Source organism: Acanthochromis polyacanthus, chromosome 1, assembly GCF_021347895.1.
Source record: "Acanthochromis polyacanthus isolate Apoly-LR-REF ecotype Palm Island chromosome 1, KAUST_Apoly_ChrSc, whole genome shotgun sequence".
In the NCBI taxonomy this organism is placed as follows: Eukaryota; Metazoa; Chordata; class Actinopteri; family Pomacentridae; genus Acanthochromis; species Acanthochromis polyacanthus.
Window position 1 is genome coordinate 33,453,822 of NC_067113.1, and position 26,466 is coordinate 33,480,287.

Genomic DNA, 26,466 nt, shown 5'->3' on the forward strand with positions numbered 1-26,466 from the left:
GGCTCTTGTCATTTTGTCTCACAAATTGCACATCTAATTTAAATACTAAAGGGACTCTTTGGATTTCTTGTTTTTTTTTAATGCATACTTATGTAGGATCTTAACTTTAATATGAAAATTAGTCAGGTAATTTGTTAGAGCGCATAATATTGTGGGTTATTAATCTTTACATTTGGGGTATTTTTGATTTTTATGTAATAACGTATAATAAAGTCGTAGTATTTCAGTCAGTGCATAATTGTATGTTTGACTGCAGACTAATAAACCTCCTGCTCGGCTTCTCTCACTCGGTTTTATCAGCAGGGACAGTTTCATGATCGGTGAATAAGCTCATCATCTTCATCTTCTTCTTCTCCGCCATCCGGTTTCTTCGACTCGACTTCCCCCGAAAACAACCCCACGTGTCCGGGCAGTGAGTACTGGGTGTCACCGCTGTCCACACGCACTCACAGCCGCTGTAGGAGCTCAGTTTGTCGGTTGAAGACGCCGGTTTTTGCTTGTTTTGAGTCAGCGCGAGTCCCGGTGAAGGTAGGTGGAGAGTCTCCAACGGTTATTCCTCCAGTTAACTGTAACGGTAGCTAGCGCTGCTAACGTTAGCATGCTAGTTAGCTTGTTAGCAAACCAAACCGGCGTCCAACCGCAAAAAGTTAATTTATAGTTAGTTAATTCAGGGTTTTAGATGTTTTGCATTGTGACCTGCATATGTGTTTGAGTTTAGAGGTTGTGTTAATTTTAAACAGCTTTAAAGTGACACTCCTTAACGTTAGCTAGCTAGCTGATAACCAGCTAACGTTAGCGTCACTTACAACAAACTTCTCCAGCTGTGTTCTCTCAGCTTACTTTAATTAGAGATTAAATTAACCCCTACCCGTTAGTTAACGTCCAATTTAACCTCTGACCGGTTAATCTGCCCAGTTCACGGAGACTAATAATACACGGAACTTAATTTGTAACTTGATTTTCTTCACAAAACATCATCAATTTACAGATTAAATATTCCACTTACAGTTTGTCCACGTTGTCCGACATGTTTCAGTCCTTTTTTGTCCTAAAACAGAAAGCTAAAGTGAATCTACCGTCTCCAGTTAATTGTTAAGAAAACTCCAGTTTGTCTTCAGTTTGTGAGATTTTTAAATTAACTGTCGGATTTTTATAAAATATGGAACGAAGGAGGCTCCCTGGTTACCATGACAACGAGACCGGGTGTTTCCGTCCAGCAACAGAAACAACATGAATGAAATATTAATATTATTTTTTATTTTTACAAATGAGAAGTAAAATAAACTACAAAAAAAACCACTCAGATTGGAAAAAAATACATTTTATTAAACTGTTATTTTACAGATTTCCCCTGTTTTGGCAAGGCAAATTTATTTATACAGCACATTTCAACAACGAGGCGAAATTAGAAAGATAATTACCGCAAAAAATATTAATATTACATGCGGACTGTTAAAAAATAGAAAGAAAGGAAGGCACAGTGATAGAGTTTGCGTCAAAAATCTGTATTTTTACAAGTAATGTTCTGTTGTCACTGTAAAATGACACTGATTTACTGGATTTAAATAAGCTAAACAGTTATTATTTTAGAGATGTTTGCTTTTATTTCCACAGTTTTATAACATTCCAGTATCCTATTTATCATTATATGAGGTGGAGTTCAGGACGTCTGTAGATTCTTGTCATTTGAGCTGGAAGACTTTTTCTTTTTCTCGTAAAGCCGACCTGACTTCTGTTGTTTTGTTGCAGAGCTCGCCATGAGTTTCGTGGAATACTCGGACTGCATCCAGGACGGAGACGTCGCCATCGTCTACCTGGGCCACAACTCGGTGATGCCCGTCAAGGTGCAGCAGGGCGCCCAGACTCAGACCCGTTACGGCGTCATCCGCCACTCCTCGGACCTGATCGGACAGCCGTACGGGTCCAAGGTGACCTGCAGCAAAGGCGGCTGGGTCTACGTCCTCCACCCGACCCCGGAGCTGTGGACTGTCGCCCTGCCACACCGAACCCAGATCCTCTACACCACCGACATCGCCACCATCACCATGATGCTGGAGCTGAAGCCGGGCTCCGTCGTCTGCGAGTCCGGTGAGTCATTTTTCTGTCATATTCATGTTAAAGAATACTTTTCAGAAAGAAGGGCGACCCAGAAATGCAGATTAAATCAAGGTGAAACTATTTTGGTATTTCCTCAATGAATGTAAGTGGTTCAAAGCTTTATGGGATTGTTGTTTTTAATGGATTTAATATGTTAAACTACCATTTTTGATGCTCTATTTAAAGAATGGATTTAGCAGGTTGCAGCCAGTCAGCCATGAAGTAACCCACAGCCAGTAATCAGGACACAGACAGTCACGCACACTGCTGAGATCAGCCAGCAAGCACCTCAAACATCCCTCTAATTCATTCATTCTGCACAGTAGGATCCGTGCATATGTCACATTTTGTCCAGTCCACTGCAGGTTTATGCGTATTTGCGTTTGAGCAGAGAGGCAGCACGAGAAATATGAAACTGAAGCGTTTTACAGAGTATCAGAGTGGCTGCTGCAGGAAAATTGGTGGATTGGTAGAACGTTACAGGTGATTCTGGTGTTTTACCCAAACATTATGATGGTTTATCGGTTGATCTGTATTCCAAACTTCAGCTATGGTAGTCCAGAAGTCCCGTGCTACGTCTGCCCACATAGTTATATTAACACAATGCTACTGCCTGCTATATTCTGTAAACATTGTGCTGTGTGTTTTTATGTTTGACATGATGGGCAAAGCGACCATTTCCTCTAACCGACATGGTCATATTGCAATACCAATGACAAGGAAAACATGAATTTGCCTTCTAAAATCTCCAGAGGTCCAGTGTTATGTCAACCTACATAGTTATATTCACACAATGCTGCTGTAAAAATTGTGTGGTGTGTTTTTACGTGTTGGACATAATGGACAGTGCGAACGCTTTCTCAAACCAGCATGACCTTATTGCTGTTTGAATGATAAGAAAAACATATATTTGTCCTCTAAAATCTCCAGAAATCCCATGCTATGTCTGCCCACTGTTCGACACTCTTCAGGAATAATTTCTCCAACACTGGGAATCTGTAAGGCGCCTGTATACACCGTCATATTTTGGAGTAGCTTTTATTTGTGCATGGTTTCCATCGACAGTGGCTAAACACAATGGGAAGTTCTAAAATCTCCAGAAGTCCTGTGCCGTATCCGCCCATTGTGTTCGACTTTTCACAGGAATAATTTCTCCAACGCTAAGAATTTGTACGACCCCTGTTGTCAGTCTCATATTTTGGAGTAGCTTTTGTTTGCACAGCTTTTCATCGACAGTGCCTAAACACAGCAGGAAGTCTAAAAATCTCCAGAAATCCCATGATATGCCGGCCCGCATAGTTATATTAACGCAGTTAAATCTGTCAGTAGCAGCTATATTCTGTAAAAAATGCGCGGTGTGTTTTAATGTGTTTGACGTAATGTTTGCTCAAACCAGCATGACCCTATTGCCATTTGAATGATAAGAAATCATGAATTTGTCCTCTAAAATCTCCAGAAGTCCCGTGCTAGGTCTGCCCACTCTGTTTGATATTCCTCAGGAATAATTTTTCCAACACTGAGAATCTGTCCAACCCCTGTAGTCACTGTCATATTTTGGAGGAACTTTATTACTACGTGCTTTCTCTTGATGGCGCCTAAACACAGCGGGAAGTCCTAAAATCTCCAGTAGTCCTGTGCTAGGTCCGCCCATTGTGTTCGACTTTCCGCAGGAATAATTTCTCCAATGCTGAGAATTTGTATGACCCCTGGTGTCAGTCTCAAATTTTGGAGTAGCTTTTGTTTGCACAGCTTTTCATCGACAGACAAACACAACGGGAAGTCTTAAAATCTCCAGATATCCCGTGATATGCCGGCCCACATAGTTATATTAACGCAGTTAAATCTGTCAGTAGCTGCTATATTCTGTAAAAAATGCACGGTGTGTTTTAATGTGTTTGACGTAATGGGTAATATGACCGTTTGCTCAAACCAGCATGAATCTATTGCTGTTTGAATGATAAGAAATCATGAATTTGTCCTCTAAAATCTCCAGAAGTCCCGTGCTAGGTCTGCCCACTCTGTTTGATATTCCTCAGGAATAATTTCTCCTACACTGGGAATCTGTCCAACCCCTGTAGTCACTGTCATATTTTGGAGGAGCTTTATTACTACATGCTTTGTCTTGATGGCGCCTAAACACAGCGGGAAGTCCTAAAATCTCCAGAAGTCCTGTGCTAGGTCCGCCCAATGTGTTCGACTTTCCGCAGGAATAATTTCTCCAATGTTGGGAATCTGTGATATCCAAAATCTCCGCTGTGGACACATAGTGTTGGAGACAGGTTTCGGAGTTCAGACGTCCCTCTGGATGTTTTCCAGCCGCAGTAGGCGATCTCAGGGTAGATCCCCAAACATGCTGGAGGGATTATATGGCTCGTCTATCCTGGAAACGCTTCAGGATCTCCCTGGAGGAGAGCAACATCTGGAACGACTTGCTGTTCCTGCTGCCATGGCGACCTGAGTTTGGATGGATGGGAAAAAGGACATCAAGTATGCTGGGATTTAAAACAAACTTTATTTTTAAGCTGTGATGGAACAGCATCTTCAGACGACGCATTCAGAATAGACTTCATGTCAGGGCTGAGCTTGAACCATGATACAGCCTTTCTGTCTCCAGGAGTAACTCTTACATTAGATGAAATGGGTGCAAGATTGAGTTATTAATTCTTAATATCAGCATCATTTCTGTCTTGGCTCCGTTCAGTTGAAGCCGGTGTGTGAAACGTTGCATGTTGAGAGAACTTCGACCTTCGGCTCAGAGAAATCCTGTAACATTACGTTGTTAACAGAGAAATATAATCTCTTTGAGTTGAGCTTCTTCTCCACACTGTGTTTATTAGATTACCCAACATGAGCCTTTAACCCTCTGAACTCCACGCAGATTCTGTTCACTCACTGTGGGCTCATTTTTCACTGCAAAGTAAAGTCCTGCACCTCTACGTAAACAGAACAACCGTGACTAGAACCTAAAAATGTCCTCTTTGATGCAGTTGTAATGCCAAAAACCATTAAAATGAATGAGTAAAAATTGAATTTCTTTGATTATTTTACAAAAATTCCAACATTTTACCAAATACTCAAAATAAAGGAGGCTCGACATGATAGAAATATTTTACTATCTACATTTTTACAACCTTGACACGTCAGTTCTACAGGGTGTCTAGAAAAGTCTGAACACAGGAAATCTCACTTTGCCAAAAGGTTAAATTCATCTGATATCTTTCTATATGTCCATCCTTCACATCCACTGACAAGAACCAGTTCAGCTCTTCCTTCTTTCGACAAAACCATATTTAATCTGTGGAGACAAAAAAATTATTACAATTAATGAGATTTCCTATGTGTCCAGCCATGCTACTTTTATAGAAGGTTGTTGCTAGAGGTACAGACCCGTACCCGTAGCCTGTGGCCTATGGATACGGCACTTTCCATTTGCCAATCAGATACGCGAGATCTGGTCACGTGACTCCCGGTAGACGCTAGCGGTACGGACCCGTAGCATCGGTACTACAGGTATGGACCCTAAACCTAACCCTAACACTATCCCTAGGCTTTGCTTACCTTTCAGCAGTTTTTAGTGGTTAGCAGCTTCTTGAGTCGCGAGACTCGCGTACGGGTCTGTATCTGTCTGGCAAATGGAAAGTGCCGTATCCGTAGGCCACAGGCTACGGGTACGGGTCCGTATCTGTAGAAACTACCTTTTATAGAAACAGTGTAAAATGACCGTTTTTGTTTCAAATAATAAAGAATTTCTGTAATAAAAAATATCCATAAAACTACTAGGGCTTTTGGGGGGGGGGGGTATGGTGGAGACGGCCCGAATATTTGGATCCATTCGTCTGGTCTCCCGGACACAAATTTTGCACACTGCCTTCGTTTTGTCTTCAGTTAAACTGAAGAATTGCCAAACAGCGGAGGTCTTCCGCATCTGTCTTGTGTTTATGCAACAAAGTGAAGCGTGACGTCAGAGTCGGCAGCAACCTGGCCATTCGGGTGGTGGTAAAAACACGAATGGAGGAGCCGAAGTGGGCCGAACACGGCGGGATGAGCCGAAGTGGGCCGAAGGCAAAGGGAAGAGACGAGCTCCGAATATTCCTATTTTCATCTGGGGGGAAGAGGGGGTGATCACATAGACGTGTGTATATGTCATAGACCTACTAATATTCGGATACCAACATTAATATCCGGATACCGCCGTAGCAAACGAATATTCGGATATTCGGGTCCAGCCCTAAAAAATACAATATTTTTGCTGATTTAAATCCAGTAAAAATAAAACCGTGTGTTTCATTCGATCGGCCTGCATGGTTGGTGAGATCTCTGGGATGTGGCGTTCAGCTCCATGTTAAAACCTCTTAATTCTAATCTCCATGTTTACACCTTTGTGTCTCTGCCAGATGTTTCCACCCAGCCAGCCCCAGCTGTTGCTATTGGACACCACAGGACGGCTGCAGATGTGTCATCCAGACGTTATGCAATCCTCTATTTTTTTGTCCACTTTTTGTGCTCCCCTGGTGTTTCCTCCTGTCTTAGCTTTCACCTCCGTCTCTCTGATCGCAATCATCCGGAGTGTGTCGGTGTGTTTGGCCCGGTGGGGGATGGGAGAGGAGTCTGGTGCGGAGCCGCATCGTGTTTTACTGCCGCGTGTTTGTGTTATCGATCGGGCTAAGTGTGTATGTGCGATGCCGGGATTGGAGGGCCTCCTGGGTGATGGATGGCTTCAGTAGGAAGTCTGTTCAGTCAGCAGTATGGAGATGACTGCACCTCCTGCTTCACGCTTACTGCATGAGAAATAAACGCTTAAACGTTTATTAAATAACTTAATGAATGCAGCGTTTCGGTGGGTTTCATCTCACGTCCTCGAGGTGCTAATCAGCATTTCAGCGGTGACTCTGTGTTCAGTAGGAGTGTGTGCTGGAAACCTTTTGTCAGCAAACTGTGTAAACATGCAGAGATTAGAGTCGATAATGTTCAGGTCCGTCCACGGAGTCACCTTGGAGGCAGGTGCTCCTCAAATATCCCTGAGTTAATTATTTACTGCAGCCTTTATGTATTTTCACACCTGTTCCAGAGCTTCAGCAGGTCCAGAGAAATATTCACTCAAGGTCTAAAGGAGGAACTTTTGACTTCAAGCTGCAGCTACGTTTAGATGATTCACTCTGATTGAACTCCAAGCTGCCTCCTCCTTTTTCAGCCATGAATTAATCACTTTATTGATAAGATCCCAGATACAGAGCTGTCTGAAAATGTGAGGTTTAGAAGCCACTTTGCTTTGATGTTTGTCGCAGTTTTTACGACTTCTTGCACGAACCTTAAAGTCATTTTCCTGATGTTTTCCTTTCACTTTACTAGCATGAAATACGTCCAAATAGCTGACCCGTTTACTGCAGGAAGCTGTTCCTTCTTGTCTTGGGTATCAGATTAAATCTTCAACTTTTTTTGACTCATATTAGATAGGTTCTTTAACCCTCCTGTTGTCGTCATTTACAGGCACCAAAAAATATCCAGCAAAAAAAAAATCCCCAAATTTTAGACAATTTGCAAAACCTTCAGGAAGAAAATTCCAATAATTCGTTAAGTTTCCCTTGCCAAATTTGGCAATAAAATTCTTGAAAAATGAATAAAAATCTTCCAATAAACCCCTAAAAATATCTAAAGTGATTACATATATGTCAGTAAAACTTCTAATATTTTCTTTAAGAACATTCACATAAAAATCAACTAAAATCCAGCGAATTTCAGCAATTGATCACCTTCGGGGCGTGGAGTGGATGTACAGGATTGTTTTTTTTATTGTACAACCAGTTCCACACAATGAGCGATGCATTGGTAGACCATAACTTATAAATATGTTGAGTTGCAGCTTGGAAATGAATGCAAACACGCTAAAACAAAAATATGAACAAAACTTTGATTCCAGACACCAAAACACTTAAAAAGATTGTGGAAATACCTGCAATTTTCTATAAAATAATGAAGTTGTAGCTGATTTAATACAGTAAAGAGTAACTTTATGGTTACACATTGTAAAAGAACTAACTACCATCTGTAGAAATGCAGGTTTTAGATGTGGACTTTATGTACTCTGCACTTTGCTCGGTTAAGACGAAGGCGGCACTCAAGCTAAGATCAATAAAACCACACCCTTAGCAGGAAATGCTCTTAGTAGCTTTATCTGAAATAGTTCAGGAGCAGTTTCCTTGGAGTGGGAAGGTAGCCAAAGTCTGAGTTAAACAGCAGCAAGGTGCAGACTGGAATTAGCAGATACTAGTAGCTAGTGTTCCGTATAATTGTCGAGCAAATTTACAGCAAACTTTTAAACTTTATCACAAAAGAACGATTTATTAAGCTCATTTGCATTTATTGCTTTGTAGAGAATAAACTAGGCTCTACAGTTTGTGGCTCCATAGACTACGTGGCTGTAGTAAGAAGACGGAAGCAAAACTAGATGTTTTCTAAAGAAGATACAAGTAAACTTCAAGAAAGTCTTCCGGAATCATTTTCAATCAGGAAAGTTGTAGATATTCTTTCATGTCAGCTGGTGCTGGACTTGTTTCATGATGAAGTTCACTGTCAGAGCTAGAGATTCAAATTTAAACCTTTTTCTACACCAGTATTCAGCAGCGTTATCAATGAATAGTCTATAAACGCTCTTTCTGTTGAGGACTGTGTGATAGAAGTTGCCAAAGCAGCTGAAAAACGTCACTGGGCTGTTCTATGGAAAGTCATTAAACATCACAGAAGTCTTTGTCAGGGTGCCTGTTGCTAGCTAAAGCCTTACAATGCTCTCTGCTCACCATCATGAACTTCCTGTAGTCTGAGTGACGCCTTCTCTGGTGTCTACAGTAAGAAACTCCACCTGGTGGAAGGACCAGGTACTGCAGCTGATCTACGATACATTTACTGACATGCACGACCTTCACCTTCTCAAAAAGGCCAGCTAAAACCAACGTTAGTCGGTATTTAAGCTAGAAAATGAAAATAGTGTTGTATGGAGGGTGTGTGACAATATAAACAGGTGTCAGCACCATTTTTTTTAAAGTAGTATTTTAAATTTGAGAACCAATTCTCGACTAACTTACCTGGTAAAGTAAAGGTTAAATATGACACATTTTGTGACTTGTTTGTAGCTTGTTAATATACAAGGGGAAGTTCCACACATTTCAGTAGCATTTAAAACATGATTTAGTCATTTAAGGCTGTGACTAAAGGTTTCTAAGGGCTCATAAAAGGCTCCACAAGATATTTTGTTGAACCGTGTTTAACCTTACTGTTAAATTTTGCTCAGTTTTGACTGCTTTGTGAATGTTTTGTGGCTCTTAGACTACAGCTAAACTACAATACATTTACTGACATGCACGACCTTCGCCTTCTCAAAAATACCAGCTAATACCAAGGTTAGTTGATATTTTAATCAAGAAAAAGAAAACAATGTTATGTAACATAATGTAGCTCGTTAATATGCAAGGGGAATGTTCCACACTTTTCAGTAGCATTTAAAACACGATTTATTTATCTCAGGTTGTGATTAATTGTTTCTAGTGGCTCAAAAGGCTACACAAGATATTTTAGGGAACAATTTTTAACTCTATTGGTATCTTCAGCTCAATTTCGGCTTTTTTGTGAGTGTTTTGTTGCTCTTAGACTTGTCGACTACATTTAAAAATCAGTTTAATCGATTGGGAAATGAGTCGTCCCTCGTGTGCACCAGATTCATCTGATTCTAAATGTTAGTTATTGGGTAAGCGTGTCGAGTTTTGCATCATTACCCTTAAAAAAACTACTTTGGTCAGACTGTTTGTCGCAGCAACGATCTCGATACTCGAACCGCAGCTGGTTTATGATTGGAGAACATCGCTGCTGCTTTCACTTTCTAAATGGCTTGATGTTAAGTTGTTTGACCTCTGTTCTGGTTTTGTTTCCCGTCCGTCCGACCTCCATGTCGTTCTGGATGAAGGAACAGAAAGCAGAAATGACCTCCTGATGCCCCGACCTCCTTCTTCTCTGTAGAGTTGCTGCTCTCTGACTGGACGTCTTGTTGTCCGAGCGGATTAGAAACGTTGATAAGACTCGTGGGTTGGCTTTGAATTCACGTCCAGAATGACGCTTTGTTTGCTCTTTTTCTTTGGCTCTGGTTCTTCAGAAATGTCACGACGTTTTAGCTTGTCCTCCTAATGTAGACGACTCCTGATTGTCGACCTACAAAATGTTAATGCTTCTGGAACCTTTTTTTTTTTTAACAAGTACTGATTTGAAATTAGACTCCAGCTATGATAACAGAGCTTCCAGGCTCCTACTAAACCTCTAAATGCACGTATTTAAGCTGTGCAGCAGTAAAGGTCGGTGCTCACATCCAGCTCTGAATCACAACATGACTCACTGCTGCTCAAAGCTTCTCCTTTTTATTCCAGAGATGGTTTGTCGCAGTTTTTGTGCCTTCCTGCACGTACAACCTTGAAAACCATGTTCGGGATATTTTCCTGTTCCCCATTTTGTGTGCAATAAAATTAATTCAGCTGCTGTTCTTTCTTTTCTTTCATAGATAGCAGATTTTAGCTTCAGCTGCAGTTCTGTTTTTAACTTCTAATAAAACCAGTGTACCGCGCTGAGAGGTGTGTTGGCGCTGATCACTTGAGATAAATTGTGTTTGCGCCTTGGAAATGAGTGGAGACACACACAAAAAAATCCTTAAAAAAGACAAAAAATCTGAAGGCAAAATTGCAGAAATGCACATTAAAATAAAAAAAATGTAAACATGGTGAAAATGGCAGTAAATGTCTGTTTAAAAAACAATAAAAGATCATTTTAGCTGCCTTCAGTACAGTAAAATGTATTTTTATGGTGAAATTACTTGTTGGAAAAATACTGATACTTTTATGTGGACTTCATGTAATTTTTTTTATTCAATGTGTAAATTAATACTTTTTTCTGTGATTTTTTATTGGATAATATCTGAATTTTAACAAATTTTTTTTAAAAAAAAGGTGAAATTGTAGTTTAAAAACAGTCTGCCGTTTTTCAAATCTGAATTTATATATATATATTTATTTCACATAAAGGCAGATATTTGACAAATTGCAATATTTTTGCTCATTTAAATACAGTAAATTCAGACATTTTCAACAGATTACCATTACTTTACCGTAGATTTAAAATCCTTAATATGCATATTTTTTTCTGTCAAATAATAAAGAATATCTGTAAAAAAAAAATTAAATAAAACATTTATAAAACTGCAATTTTTAGCTAATTTAAATACAGTAAATTTAGACATTTTCAGCAGGTTACCATTACTTTACCATAGATGTACTTTTTCTTTCAAATAATAAAGAATATTTGTAAAAAAAAAAAATGTTTATAAAACTACAGTATTTTTGCTAATTTAAATACAGTAAAAATTCATCATTTCTATAGATTTTTTATTTGACAAAAAATCTGGAAAAACTACAGATTTATGACGTGGAAATTATTTACAAATGTGACCTGATTTTTATTTATTTTTAATATGTAATTTTATTTAATTGATTCTGTGATTTTACCAGATATTATCTGTAATTTAATAAAACAGGAAAAGGCTGTAAAATGACAGTTTGAAAAATTATTTACCACTTTTCATTCCCTAATATGCATATTTTTTCTTTCAAATAATAAAAGATATCTTTAATAAAATAAAATATATATGAAACTACAATATCTTTGCTGATTTAAATACAGTACAAATAAAAAAATATCTGATTTAATACTATCTTTTTGTGAATTTTCGAGTTGTATGTAATTGAACAAAACCGGAAAAGTCTGTAAAATAACAGGAAATTTTTCATAACATTCCAGTTGAAAACATACATTTTTTACAGTGCAGATAAAAACAGTGGTGCGTTTTTGTGTCGCGCTGATCCCTCAGTTTAATGATTGAGATTTTGTTGTTTTTGAGGGAACTCATGTCAGTTTCCGGTTAAATCCGTCCCCTACATTCACATGTCAGGTTCTGTTCAGAATTCCTGTCTTGATGCTGCACAGTTCTGCTGATGTCCTGTGTTTTTACGGCTCCGCTGGCTCCGGTCCATCATTTTTAACGGACTAACGGCGACGGAAACTGAACCCGTCAGCAGCCTGGCAGCGAGCCGGAGGTCCAGAGTCGGTTCTGATTGATGGCGTGTTGATGCAGATGGAGCTCAGACTGTGGACTGGACCATCACTCAGACAGAACCGAGCCACAGAGCCGTTTCCTCCCAGCAGTAAAGTCTGCTTCTTAAACAGGCAGTGGAGCTCAGCCGGCGTCGTGGCGCTGCAGTGTGTTGGATTAAAACACCTCCTCAGTTTATCACACGGCTGTAGCACCAGTTACAGGTGAAATCCAAACATTCTGTGCCTTTACTGGACGGCTTTGTTTTTTGCTCCCTTCACAATTTTCTTCGCTGTGGCTTCATTTTGCACTGCAATATAAAGTCCTACACCTCTGTGGAAACGGAACAACATGAGAAGGAGAGAGAACTCAGCAATTTATGTTCAATTTGACACAGAATGCCAAAATAAAAAAAAAACAGATATTTTACTAGTTATGTTTTTCCAGCCTCTACAAGCATTTCCTCTCTGCTCTACTCACCAGTTGTAGAAAGAGGTTTCTCCATGCTGAATGTATCTCTAACATCTTGCTCCTCTGTTCAATGCTTCTGAGCCATGCTGCATTTAGTCATTGATCCAGTAAGTTTGATACTTCTTTAAATCTCTATTGTCTTCTCCTCTCTGCTCTGTGGAAACACTGCCTGCAGTTCAACCTGAGAACTTTTAGCATTTTTGCTTCTCAGTTGCACAGAGGAGTGCAGGATTTTAAGTTTGTTGCCGAATCCTGTATTTTTTGTGAATATTTTAACAGAGAAATGCGGGGCAGATTTATTTTGATGAAATGTAATGATTTTAATGTTAGAATCGATTCAGTTTTCCAGTGTAACGGCGCGTGATCTGGTGCAAATGGTTTAAAAAACAGAGACGATATTTCACTACTTACACAAAAATTTCTGAAATTTATCGAATGATTGTAGTCCACATCAGTGTCACTAATATCTTCTCAGTTCCATCAAAATGCGAAGAATTTTAGTTTTTTTATGGAATCTGCTTGATGCAAACAGGTTATATTTGATGACTTTTAAAATATTTTAGCTTAGTTTTCCCGTTGGACTGAACTTCATTGATGAATAGTTCAAGGGCCATCTGAAAGTCGAACCATTACTTCTGTCTGGCTCTGATAAATGGTATAATTCTTGGCTCTTTTTTTAATCCTGCTGGTTGATTTTGGACCTCAGAGGGTTAGGACACTTTTATCTGGATAAAAGTAGAGTTTAAATAAAGCTCTACTTGCTCTAAAACTCATTCTGTTCATTGTGACAGTTTGATGTCCATTACAGGTCATAAATCCTTCGTTAATTGGGTCTATGTCTATCCCCCGGCCAAATTTCCCTGACATCTGCCAAACAAATTAGGGAAATTATGTCAATTCAATGACAACAAATGAGACAAGAAGCTAAACTTTGCTAGAGGAGATAAGGAAACACAAAACAGAAAACACAACCTCGGGGAGTTGGACAAGAACTGAATCAACAGAAGCGGGTTTTATCAGCAGCACAGTCTCAGAATTTACACCAGCATCTGATTATTTAATCAGTGGCCGTCAGTCCTACATGAAGATAACACAGTGGTCATTATCAGTAAACGAGGTGCTTTGAGCCAAAAACACATCTAAGAGTGACTGTTTTTTATAACTGAACTGTGTTTCCTGCTTCTAGCCTCAGATTCCGTCCTCGGTTTCCCGTCGACTTGTTTCTGAGCACTGTCCGGCCTGACAGCGTGAGCTTTCAGAGAGTCAGAGTGCTGCTGTCGCTAACACTGTCCTCTTTGTCGCGGCGCTAACAAAGGCGGCAGTGATGTAATGTCAGGAGGAGGATGGGATGTTCTGGCCTCTCGCTGTGTTCTCGGCTGCAGGTCACGTGACCGTTTCTCCTCTCCGACAGGCCGAACGTTAACGACCGTTTGTTGGCGGCGCCGACCGGACGGCTTCAGGGCGGAGAGACGAGCCACTCGGAAATGTAGCATCCACTTATCGGCCGGAGAGCCGAGCGGGTCGGTGTGAAAATGTGGGTGTGTTGTTGTTGCTGTAGCAGCTGTGAGCTTTTCAGACCGACTCAGGATGGAAGAGGAAGATTTTACTGTCCTTTATAAGACAGTCCACTCAAATCTGATCTCTTTTTAAACCAAATCTGTCCTGACTGATCATTTCAAGAAATGCAGTGAGATTAATACACAGAGTATTCATGTATTCCTAAAGCATTCACCGTACCTTCAGTTTTTAATGTATTTACTCACAAATATCTACACTTTCGGCACCTTCTACAGAATCCATCTTCTTGTCATGTACACCAATCAGCCACAACATTAAAACCATCCATAACTAAAGTGTACAACATTAATTTTTGTCGTAATAATGCAGCATTTTACTACAAAACCTTGGGTCCTGGTGTTCATCTGGATGTTATCCTGACATGTATGAGCTACGAAAGCATTGTTCCAGATAAAGAACACTCGTTTTGGGGTAACAGCAGCCCTCCAAGTAAGACAATATGCCCCACTATGTTCCAGAAACTCCTCAAGAACAAATCGAGGAACACAAAATCACAATCCAGTGGATCATCAATGGGATGCTTCGGAACAAGTCCAATCCATTAAGGCCAAAGTCAAACCCTGCAATCCCACAGGACCCAGAAGACCTGCTAGTGTCCTGATGCCTCTCAGACACCACTGGAGACCACTCGAGACCACTGAAGACTGCTGGAGACCACTGGAATCCAGTAGACACGACTGGACAACACGAGACCATTGGACGCCACTAGAGTTCCTGTATCTTTGCCCTGACATGTCAGAACTCCTTAGCTGCATAAAGAACATCTACGCAAATATTATGGTTTGAAAGTTGTGGCTGTTGGTGTATTAGTTCTAGGGCTGGACCAGAATATCCCCCCCACCCCCTGCGGACGATCCAACCAAATATTCAGCTCGTTCCCTTCACGTGTTCTTTCAGATGTCTTTACTGTCTCTCTTGCCGCCACTGCGACCTAAATGTTCATCTTCTGCTTGGATTTTAATTTTTTTGCCTCCATATTTGGTGTTTCCAGGTACCGGTAGCGGCTCGCTGTCCCACGCCATCCTGAGGACCATCGCCCCCACAGGTCACCTTCACACGGTGGAGTTCCACCAGCAGCGAGCCGAGAAGGTTCAGGAGGAATTCACGGAGCACCGAGTGGATCATCTGGTCACCGTCCGGAACCAGGACGTCTGCAAGGACGGCTTTGGAGTGACCGGGGTGGCCGACGCCGTCTTCCTGGACATCCCGAGTCCCTGGGAGGCCGTTGGACACGCCAAGGCTGCCATGAAGAGACAAGGTAAGACTGAAGGAGGGCAACCACCGAACTGTGAGGTTAAACTGGAGAAAATCTAAAAGTCTTTAACTGTAATTTGCTGTTAAATAGTTAAATCACAGAAAGAAAGTATAAATTTACGTTTGTTCTAACAAAACAGGCCACAACTACAAATACTGTCCACATCAGTAATCTGTATTTTTATGCATTGTCACAAATATTTGCTGTTTATTGGGAAAAATGTGTATATTACAGATTTTTATTAAAAATGATAAATCTTTAGTTTAAGTTATTTTACAGATTTACCCTGGTTTAAGTGACAGGTAATAGTAAAAGTCGCTGATATAAAGTCTTAATTTAGATTTAAAAAATGTCCACCACTATTTTAATAAATGATGAAGTTTGAATGTAAAATTACGCTGTTTTTACTGTATTTAAATCAGCATTCGCATACTTATATCATTATTTTACGGTTTATTAGTGGATTTGACATGTAACTGACTTTTACACGAGGACAAAATGCTCTTCTACATGCTGGAAAACCGACTGAATGAGGATCCTGTCGGTGACGTTCAAACACATGTTCTTAGTGTGTAAATGTGGCCTCAGACGAACAATCACAGCCACCTGAGGATGACTTTCCTGTGACTCGTCCTGCAGCAGCAACATGACTGTGACTGAGCACGTTTTAAAATACCAGCCTGTGGATTTACCCTCCGTCCGTCCCGGTCAGCATTAACCTCGTGCTGGTTTGTCGTCATGGGAGCAGAATGTAAACCGAAGGGATGGAGGATCTGCAGCGAGTCCAGACATGTAGCTGCTCACTGAGTTATGGATGTGGAGATCTTAGCAACTTAACCTTCAAAATGAGGCAATCTGAGGGGTAAAAAGCTTCGACTGGAGACCATTCGTTTGTTAGAGACACCAAATATCCACGGATATAGCCCTGAACAAAGACCATGTTTATCATTCAGTCTTGAGTTTCCAAAAAATGCTGAAGTCGGAGGAGATGCGGTGGTTTATATCTTGATTGTGAGAGCACCTGCACACCTTTTAGACTGATTTTAGACTCCTGTAGCTCTTAATTTTCTACGAAGGAATCCTTGAAACACATAAGTCACAAAACAACCCTGCATTTTGATTCTTTTATAGATTTATTAAAGGTCATCGGGAAATATCGCAAAGTCAAAAACCAGGACCAGGCCAAAACCAAATCTAAACTACTGCTAATAAAAGTCAGTCTGAATCCAGTCCTCATCCAGGACCAGATCCAGAGTAAAATAAATCCTAAACCAGCTTAAAATCACCTCCAAAACCAGGAGAACCAAGACTGAAACCAAACATGGACCAGTCCCAAGAAAATACTGAAAATAAGTTTAGAAACCATCCACCCGTCCTAAAAAAGTCAAAAATCCATAGTTTCATTACCAAAACCAGATCTGAACTTTAAATGTGTCTTGCATCTTTTTTCTCTCAGAAGACTAGTTTTAAAGTTTAACCCTCCCATTGTCCTCATTTACAGGCACCAAAAAATACTGTTTCCTTGCCTAAAAAAAAATCCAAAAATTCAGCAAAAAAATTCCCCAAATTTCTGAAAATTAACAAAAACTTCAAGAAGAAAATTCCAATAATTCCTTAAAAGTTTCCCTTAAAAATTTTATTAATAAAAAAAAATCCACCAAATTTGGCAAGAAAATATTTTCAAAAAATGAGTAAAAAAATCTTACAAAAAATCCTAAAAATATCTAAAGTGATTACATATGTCAGTGAAACTTCTAATATTTTCTTTAAGAACATTCATATAAAAATTGACCAAAACCAACTGATTTTTATGTGAACGTTCTTAAGAAACATTTTTAACATTTCTTTTTTTCCACCAAAAAATGTTCAAAAAATTTCCCGAAAATGTGAACATCAGAAGCTTCACTGTGAAAGCATGTATTTTTCCACATTTTGAAACTTTAAACCGGTTCAGTTTTGACCCGCAGGACGACACGAGGGTTAAACAGACTATTTATGTCTCTTTTTATACACATTCTGCTTTCATAAAGTGATACAGGCAAAGCCGCGGTGGAAACACTTTGTCGGTGTAACCCACATCTGGGGTGGGCTGCTCGCTGAGATACTGTTATAGAAAATGACGCCTGCAGGCCTTTAAAGCATGAGAGCGCTCGACGACATAATAAAACAAAAAGGTGCTTCAGACACTGTGCAAAGTTTCAGTAGCAGACCACAGCAGCACGAACACCTGACGAGAAAAGACACGAGCTGTTCTAGAAGACGCACCTCCAGATTAGGCAAAACCACAGAAAATGTTGTCAGCTCATGAGCAGAGAGTTTGAACATCTGTTGTCCTTGCAGCTGCTAAATGCACTCATAAAGCCAATAAGACCACGTGTGTCAGTGCAGCCTTGAGTTTCCAGTGACTCCTTTAACTTTGAATTTCATGCAGTCAGTGAGAAGCTGCTGGAACACAAGCTGTCAGTGTCCACAGGGTTTAACATCAACATGAAGAAGGAAGTTCTTCCTCTAGAAGCACAACCTTAAAGCTCAACTGATCACACGGACAAAGAAAAGGCCTTCTGGAGGAAAGTTCTGTGGTCAGATGGAACAAAAGCTGAGCAGAAATGTTTGAAGGAGAGAAGGTGAGACCTTTAACCCCAAGAACACCAAACCTACTATCAGGCATGGAGGTGGCAGTATCATGCTTTTGGCCTGGTTTCAGACTGTATGTTGGTGTTTGTTCGGTTTCAATCTTCGTTCTCCAGGTTTTGGATGTGATTTCAATTTGGTTCAGGATTTATTTTCCTCTGGATCTGGTCCTGGATGAAGACTGGTTTCTTGGACAGTAAGTTAAGTGAACAAGCAATGCAGATGAAAGATTAAAATTTAAATGAGCAATGCCGATACTTCATATAGAAATAAATTAAAAATGCCAAAAATAAATGAACTAAATCATGTGTAAAAGGTTGCACATGTTGATTCCAGTGTTTCCAATTTTTGTAAAAGGATAAATCAAAGAAATGTAACTTAATTTTTCCTTGTTTTATGATTTATGGTATATGTCGTACTGCACAGAAGACATTTCTGAGTTATTTCTGCTCCGTCATGCTGTTTCCATGGTGGTGCAGGATTTTATACGGCAGTGTAAATGAGTTCACAGTAAATAAGAACGTGACAGGAACATAAAAACGCCCATAAACAGCCTGGAGTTCAGAGGGTTAAAGGATAAATTTGAACGCATTTTCAGTGTAGCTGCAGAAAAACACTAAACTGATGCATTCTGGGTTAAAGGTTTTCAAATAAAAAGTGGTAATATGTGGTCATTTCTGCAAATCTGTGTTGAATTGAAGGATAAATGACCACTGAACTGTTACATCAGTGAATTAATCCAACATGCAGAGGATTTATGGTTTTTGAGTCCTGAAGCCAGAGTGCATGCTAATATTCCTGCAGCTCGATATGAAACAGTAAGCCTTAATATGAAGAGGAATGCAGGAGGAGCGTGGATGTTGCCCTGTGACTCCCATTTATGGTGCCACTGAGGCATTTTCCCTTCACGAACGCCTCGAACACACACAGATACAGATAAATAGACTGCAGCCAGCTCCTCGTAGCAGAACAGTCCCATGACCATACAGGGTTATGGTGCTGCTGCCGGCGCCGAGCCGCTCCATAAGGAAAGTCTGCTTCACTTCCCACCGCTCGGGCTGGATGTTTCCTCCAGAGCAGCGCTGCCTCTCAGAGCTTCAGCCAGACAGCTAAAGATGCAAAACCGACCTGGAGACAAGCCGAGGAGTCACGTGCTGCACGATGGGAGGCTCAGATCGACCCGCCGAGCTTTAAACTCATGAATTTAGCCGCAGTGAACTTGTTTTTTTTCTGCAGAAACTGGCAGGTGACAGAAGCGAGATTTTTCTGGTGATCTAAAACCAGGAAGCAACACAAGAATGCTAGACTTTCTGAGGATTGTGCAAACATGACAGGAAAAACAGATGCTTTTTGCACATGCAGAACTTGCTTGAGAACTATGTTTTTAGGTTTTCTTCAGCGTCAAACTAATCTAGTACAAGCTGTCTGTAAATGCATATCAGCCCTTGAAAGAGGAGCTATTAGCGGCTAATTCGGCTAACTTTTCATATTAATGGTGCCAAGTTGAAAGCTATAAAGATCTACGGCTGCTTTCTACCTCTGTTTGCATCATTTGAAGCAAAATAAAGACAAAAATGAATAGAAATAGGAATGTTTTTCGCACAGAGTATGTTATTTCCAACATTGCAGAGGAACAAACACGGCTAAGAACTACTTTTCTGCTGTAAACACAGCATTTCTCTTCTTTCCTTCCAAGTTGTAATTCTTCAAGACCGTAGAAAAAAAGACTCTTCTTTGACCTGCAGGACTTGCCTGAGAATCATCATGTTTTTCGATTTTCTTCAGCTCCAAACTAATCTAGAAAAATACTGACTGTACATCCATTTATACCCTTCAAAGAGGAGCTATTAGCAGCTAATTCGGCTAACTTTACATCTTAATAGAACCAGAGTAGGCGCTAAAAAGATCCGTAGCGACTTTCTACCTCTGTTTACATTCCTTGAAGCAAAATAGACACCAAGATGAATAAAAATAGTAATGTTTGTTGCACAGTGGATGTTCTTTCCAACATTACAGAGGAACAAACACTGCTGAGAGCTGTTTTTCTGCAGTGGACACAGAGGAACATGGGATTTCTCTCGTTTTTTTCCCTGCCAAGTTGTACTTCCACAAGATCGTAGAAAATAACTGTTATTGTTCATGTGGAACCTGCTTGAGAATCAGTACGATTTTAGGTTTTCTTCATCGTCAAACTAATCTCGTAAAAGATATCTGTACATACATGTCAGCCCTTCACAGAGGAGCTATTAGCGGCTAATTCTGCTAGCTTTACACCTTAATAGTGCCAAAGTGTGAGCTAAAAAGATCCATAGTAACTTTCTTCCTCTGTTTAAATCTCTTAAAGGAAAATAAAGACAAAAGTGAATAGAAATAGGAATGTTTTTTGCACAGTAATGTTCTTTCCAACATTGCAGAGGAACAAACATCGGCAACATTTCTCTCATTTTTTTCTTCTCCAAGTTGTAATTTTCGGAGAAAAAGGCGCTGCAGAACTTGCTTGCGAATCCTCACATTTTTAGGTTTTCTTCAGCATCAAACTAATCTAGTAAAAGATGTCTGAACATGCATGTGAACCCTTCAAAGAGGAGCTATTGGTGGCTAGTTCGGCTAACTTTTCCATCGTTTTCATCTTAATAGTGCCAAAGTGTGAGCTAGAAAGATTCACTGCAATTTTATACCTCTGTTTACATCCCCTCAAAGCAAGAGAAAGTAAAAAATAAATCAAAATATGCTTGTTTGTTGCACAGTGAATGTTCATTTCATAATTACAGAGACTCTGAGACTTTCCCAGGCTTTAGAAAACACTGCTGAGAGCGGTTTTTCTGCAGTGGACAGTCTTTAAGTCAAGGGGCAGTGAAATATTTCTGCTTTTTTTTCCCCCTCTGAGTTGTAATTCTCCTAATGTTTTGGCCTGCAGCCCGGCGCTCTGTTGAGCCGGACCATGAATCCTGACTAAGCCTCCCCTCCCCCACCGTTGGTTATTATGCAAGAATACCGCAAACGCTCCACAGCTGTGAAGTTTATGACTATGCATCGCTGTTTCGTGCACGTATAGCTGCTGGTTGTTGGACGTACAGTTCGTGTTGGAGGCTATTAATAACTGCTGGAGACGCCTTTGTGTAATCATCAACCCCGGCCGTCGCTGTGTGCTCACTGTGGCTGCTAGGAGACAGTCGGGTTGTGTTTATGGCCACGTTGAGGGAGAACATTGGTCTTGTTGGCCGAAGGAACGACTGCTATCTGAAACATCCCTGTAATGTTCATCAGACACAATGGAGTCTTCAGCCAGGCTGCCCTCTATCGAAACGCTGCCACATCTGTGTTCTTAACAAGTGAAATATCAAATGTTTTACAACCTCTGGATGCTCAGAAGGTGGAAAAAAAACAACCGTGGCAAGAATGTTTGCAAAACTGGAGAATGCATTCAAAACCCAAAGCAGTGTCTGTCCGGTTGTTGGTTCCGTTTCATTTTTCTTCGCTATAGGTTCAATTTTCACTAAGCCGCACCTCTATGGAAACAGAAGAACCACGGATAGACGTAGAACTTAAAGGAACGAAAAAAACAAAAGTAGAATTTAATGAACAAAACTGTCAATTAATTGAAAGCAGCCAATCGTTAAAGTTGGTTTCCCAAAGTCATGCCAAAGAAAATCATTCTTTCAGTTTTGTTCAGTTGAACCTGAAGTAAAAGTTTTTTCTTTGCCAGAAACTTGGAAAAGAATCCAAGCCGCCTAGCCTAGCCGCACTAGACAATCCACGGCAACGAATTTAATTCTCTGCCAGGGTGGGTCTAGTTACCCTCCATAAGGCTCGAGGCTGGATTCTCCTAAAACTGGCCGGACCAATCACCATGAAGTGTAGAGTCAGAAGGCGGGCGTAACTAAGTGACGACAGAAGCGCAATTATTCTGACAGAAACAACCGGCGCACAATAAACAGTTATCTTTCGACTCGGCTTTGGCCACAGCCCTTAAAGATTTGAAGCTAAAATTCAACTTGAAAGATAAACAAAGGACGGCACTGAAGTGTTTCATTGAGAAGAAAGACGTATTTGGACTTATGCCGACGGGATATGGCAAATCCTTAATATACCAGTTGGCTCCGCTGGTTGGGAAGCTAATGAGACTTAGCCACAATCCGCCGGCGCTCTAAGAACTACGTCAGCCTATTCGTTGCGCTGATTGGTTGTATACCTACCCAATTGCTGCAGTGTGATTTGAAAGACAACCTTTTAGCCCGCCTCCCTCCCTGTCGAACGGCCCCAGACCCTTGTGCCTTCAGAATTCAGAACATGGGTCTAGCGCGGCTAGGCTACAAGCCAACAAGAATTTACCACAAATCCCAGGGTTTCATGAGAACTATTATTTCTTCCGGCCCACAAACACAATGATTTATGGGTAAGACCATCTCTTAAAACTCAAGATGTACACAGTGGAGGAGACCAAAAAGGGAGCAAAAAGATGGAAAACTGGACTTAAACTAATCACGTGGATGATTCTGATCAGAAAAATGACTCCAAATGAAAAATCATGTGGCAGGATGTGAAAATAAGCCATTTACCAGGAAGGTTGTCATAGTTTAAACCAGTTTTTACAGATTATTACGTCCTTTTTTTATGATTCATCTTAGTGTCCACTCCTTCTCCCTTTCCTCCCTCTTTTTCTGTACATCATCTCTTGAAACAGTTTGTTGATAATCGATTGTATCTGCAGCTGAAATGTTCTAGTCCACTTTCAGTGCTAATAAAATGTTGTTTTATCAGTAAAAGAAGCTCTAAACAGTCTCTATACATGACCAACTCAGCAGGAAGCACAGCTGTATACAAGCTAATGAATGAACTGAAGCTTTTAGCAGCTAAAAATACAGATATTTTTTGGTGGAGGAGACCAAAAATGGAGCACAAAGAGAACAAAAACTGGGCTTCAACTAATCAGGTGACGATTCGGATCAGAAAAATGACTCCAAATGAAAGATCATGTGGCTGGATGTGGAAATCCACCGCTGGCTAAGAAGTTCATCATAGTTTTAACCAGTTTTTACAAATTATTACATCCGTTTCTATGATTCATCTACTTTCTGTCTAAGCCTTCTCCCTTTCCTTCCTCCTTTTTTAACGTCATCTTGTGAAACAATTTGTTTGTAATTGTTCATATCTGCCGCTGTGCTGTTCTAGTCCACTTTCAACATGAACAATATGTCATTTTAGCTTCAAAAGAAGATTTAAAAAGCCGCTATTCATGATAAACTCAGCAGAAAACACAATTGCCTGCAAGCTAATGAATGAACTGAAGCTTTTAGCAGCTAAAAATACAGATGTCTCCCTCAGGAGGTGGAGGAGACCAAAAACGGAGCGCAAAAAGAACAAAATCTGGACTTAAACTACTGAGGTGGATGAATCTGATCAGAAAAATGACTCTTTTTTTAACAGATTATTACATCCTTTTTCATGATTCATCTACTTTCTGTCCACGCCTTCTCCCTTTCCTCCCTCTTTTCTTTCTTTTTTTTTTAACATCATCTTGTGAAACGTGGAGTTTGCATGTTCTCCCTGAGCATGCGTGGGTTTTCTCCGGGTACTCCGGCTTCCTCCCACAGTCCAAAAATATGCTGAGGTTAATTGATAACTCTAAATTGTCCGTAGGTGTGAATGTGAGTGTGATTGTTTGTCTGTATATGTAGCCCTGTGACAGACTGGCGACCTGTCCTGGGTGTCCCCTGCCTTCGCCCGAGTCGGCTGGGATAGACTCCAGCTCCCCCCGCGACCCTAATGAGGATAAAGTGGTGTATAGAGGATGGATGGATGGATGGATGGATCTTGTGAAACGTCTTGTTTCGTTAACCCGGAGCCTCCAGCTGCAGCATTCTTCAGTCTTCAGGCCCGTCAGTGAAAGTTTTCTTGGCCCGTCTCCTCGGCCTCCCGCTGGGATCGCCGCCGGGTTTCATTTAGAGGCGAGAGGCCGGCGGCGGCTTCAGGTGATCCGTGGTCATTAGATCATCCTCCAACCACAGCGAACTGCAAGAAAATCCAATTATTAATAGAAGCTGTAATATCAGGGACCTCCCTGCAGGCAGGTAGAATATCTCAGATCAGGTTCTGATTATTATTGTTCTTTGTTCAGGGATGTTTTGAAGTGAACTTATTTCAGACACAGTGAAGAGACGCCTTCACAGCAGGGATTTAAAGTGAGAAAAGTGTGTTTCTTGGCCTGAATAATCATGGAGGGATGTGTATTTATCTCTAAAGAATGAGCAGAACAAAGATTTTAGGTTAAGATTTGCCCTGGGAGTTAATTAGACTTGGTAGTGTCTCAACCAGCAAACAAATATAACAGTTTAAGGGATTTTAAGGTGAATCTAGCTGCTTAGTTGACTCTATGTTGGTGTGTTTATGGGCGATTTTTGGCCCTTTTTATAATCCAGTAGTTTCTGATTGTACATGAAGCTTTTCCATTTTTGACAACAGTTGAAACATCCAGAAATATTGGAGCTCATTCATTGTGCAGTAAGAGCATTTCTACCAAATCCTTTTATCAGTCTACTGGTGCAGCATCATCTATGGAGCAGTGCACTTTTTTATACTGGAGGAAATGTTGTTTGGATGCACAAAATGTCCATTTGTGTAGTGACAATAAAGCCTTTTTCAATTCCGATTTCCAGATAAATATCAGACATACTCGCCCTTTTGTGGATCAATGAGGCTCTGACAAAACTAATCAAACTAAACTACTCTTATCTAAAGGAGATGTGACTTCTACTCGCTTTCTAATTGTATAAAAAAATGTACTTTATCCAGTTTTTAGTGTTTTTTTCAGTTGTTATTTTTGAATACATTTTTTAATATTTTTTTGTTCGTTTTTGTGTTGCCTTCTAATTAGTTTTACATCTAGTTTCATCATGTTATTATATATTTGTTTAGTTTTTCCTTTTGAATTTATTCTATCTAGATTTTAAAATCTAGTTTTTATTTAGTTTTTTCATCAATTTTGTATTTTTTTAATATATTCAGTCTAATTTTTAAAGTCCTTTTATAATTTTAACTCTTCAGTATATTCTACTTTTTTAATCAAATTGCTATGGTCTGATTTTAGTTTTGTTAAATTTAGTCTTTTAAATGTATTTTATCCAGTTTATGTTAATTTTTAAAATTTGTCCTGTTAAATAAATTTTATCTAGATTTTAATATCAAAATTTTATTATTTTTTAAATATATTTTTTGATAAATTTTTCTTTTTTTACCTTTTTGTTCACTTTTGTCTTTTTAGTGTATTTTATCCAGCTCGTTTTGTTGTTTTTTTTCCCAATTTTGTCTTTTTTACATCTGTTCTGTCAGTTTTTCAAAATGAAAAGTTTATTGTTTTTTTGTTAAATTCTGTCTTTTTAACATGTTCTGTCTACATTTTCATGTCCAGTTTGGACTTTTAACCTCCTGCTCTGATGGTTTTTGTTTTTCTTTGTGTTTTTCCTCTCCAGCAGGCGGTCGGCTCTGCTCCTTCTCTCCCTGCATAGAGCAGGTTCAGAGGACCTGCCAGGCTCTGGTGGATCAGGGCTTCCAGGAGATCAACACTCTGGAGGTTCTGCTGAGGATCCACGACGTCAGAACCGTCTCTCTGCCGCTGCCCGACTTCGGACCCGACTCCCGGTCCGACGGCGTGGAGGAAACGTCTCCGAACCACGCCGCCGTCAGCCTGAAGACCACGACGCCGCCCAGAGAGATGCCGGGTCACACGGGATACCTGACCTTCGCCACCAAACCCAGAACCTAATGCCCGGTGATTTCCCTCCAACAGGGTTCATAATCCGCCTTTATGAGGCCGATAATCCGGCGGCGGTACCGGCCTCCTCCAGGACCGGCCGGCGCTGCAGAGGATTTCCTCTTACGTAACTTTGTTCATGTTTTGCTGCTTGCATCAAGCAGGAGAGGAAAGCATCTCGTTTGAGAAGATTAAAACTCTTGGATCATAACCCTTTATTTCATTCTTTTTTATATTAAAGTCATTTTTAATCGCAGCTTTCATTTGATGTTGGATGAAGAAATGAGTTTTTTTGTTTTTACTGTTTTGGCACATTTGTATTCAAGTGAAAACAATAAATGTGTAAAAAGATTCTGGTCCTCACCTGTAAAAGTTTGACTTTTATTTGACTCTAAAAGGCTTAAAATGGATGAAAGGCTCAGAGGAAAAACAGTGGAAATCAGACATTTACCATTAAATACGTTAAATGAATCCACAAATCATCTCTTTCTCTATGGATTTGTTGACTGCAGTATGAAGTAGCTGCTGAATAAATCACTCCGTCTCCATTTACTAACACCTTTT

The 26,466-nt window shown here is 40.2% G+C and overlaps 1 protein-coding gene across 2 annotated transcripts; it reads left to right on the top strand.

Moving 5' to 3' along the window:
- Positions 1–12: 12 nt before the first annotated feature.
- On the top strand, positions 13–26,261 carry trmt61a (tRNA methyltransferase 61A). Of its 2 annotated transcripts, none has more exons than XM_022201038.2 (4): positions 13–528; positions 1,750–2,088; positions 15,258–15,524; positions 25,625–26,261. In XM_022201038.2, exons 2-4 carry the CDS (start codon positions 1,758–1,760, stop codon positions 25,912–25,914), a joined length of 888 nt encoding a protein of 295 aa, XP_022056730.1. In that variant the 5' UTR covers positions 13–528; positions 1,750–1,757; the 3' UTR covers positions 25,915–26,261. The 2 variants fall into 2 exon arrangements, with proteins under 2 accessions (XP_022056730.1, XP_022056729.1); XM_022201037.2 differs by having other exon boundaries at positions 34–528; positions 25,622–26,261.
- Positions 26,262–26,466: the final 205 nt, after the last annotated feature.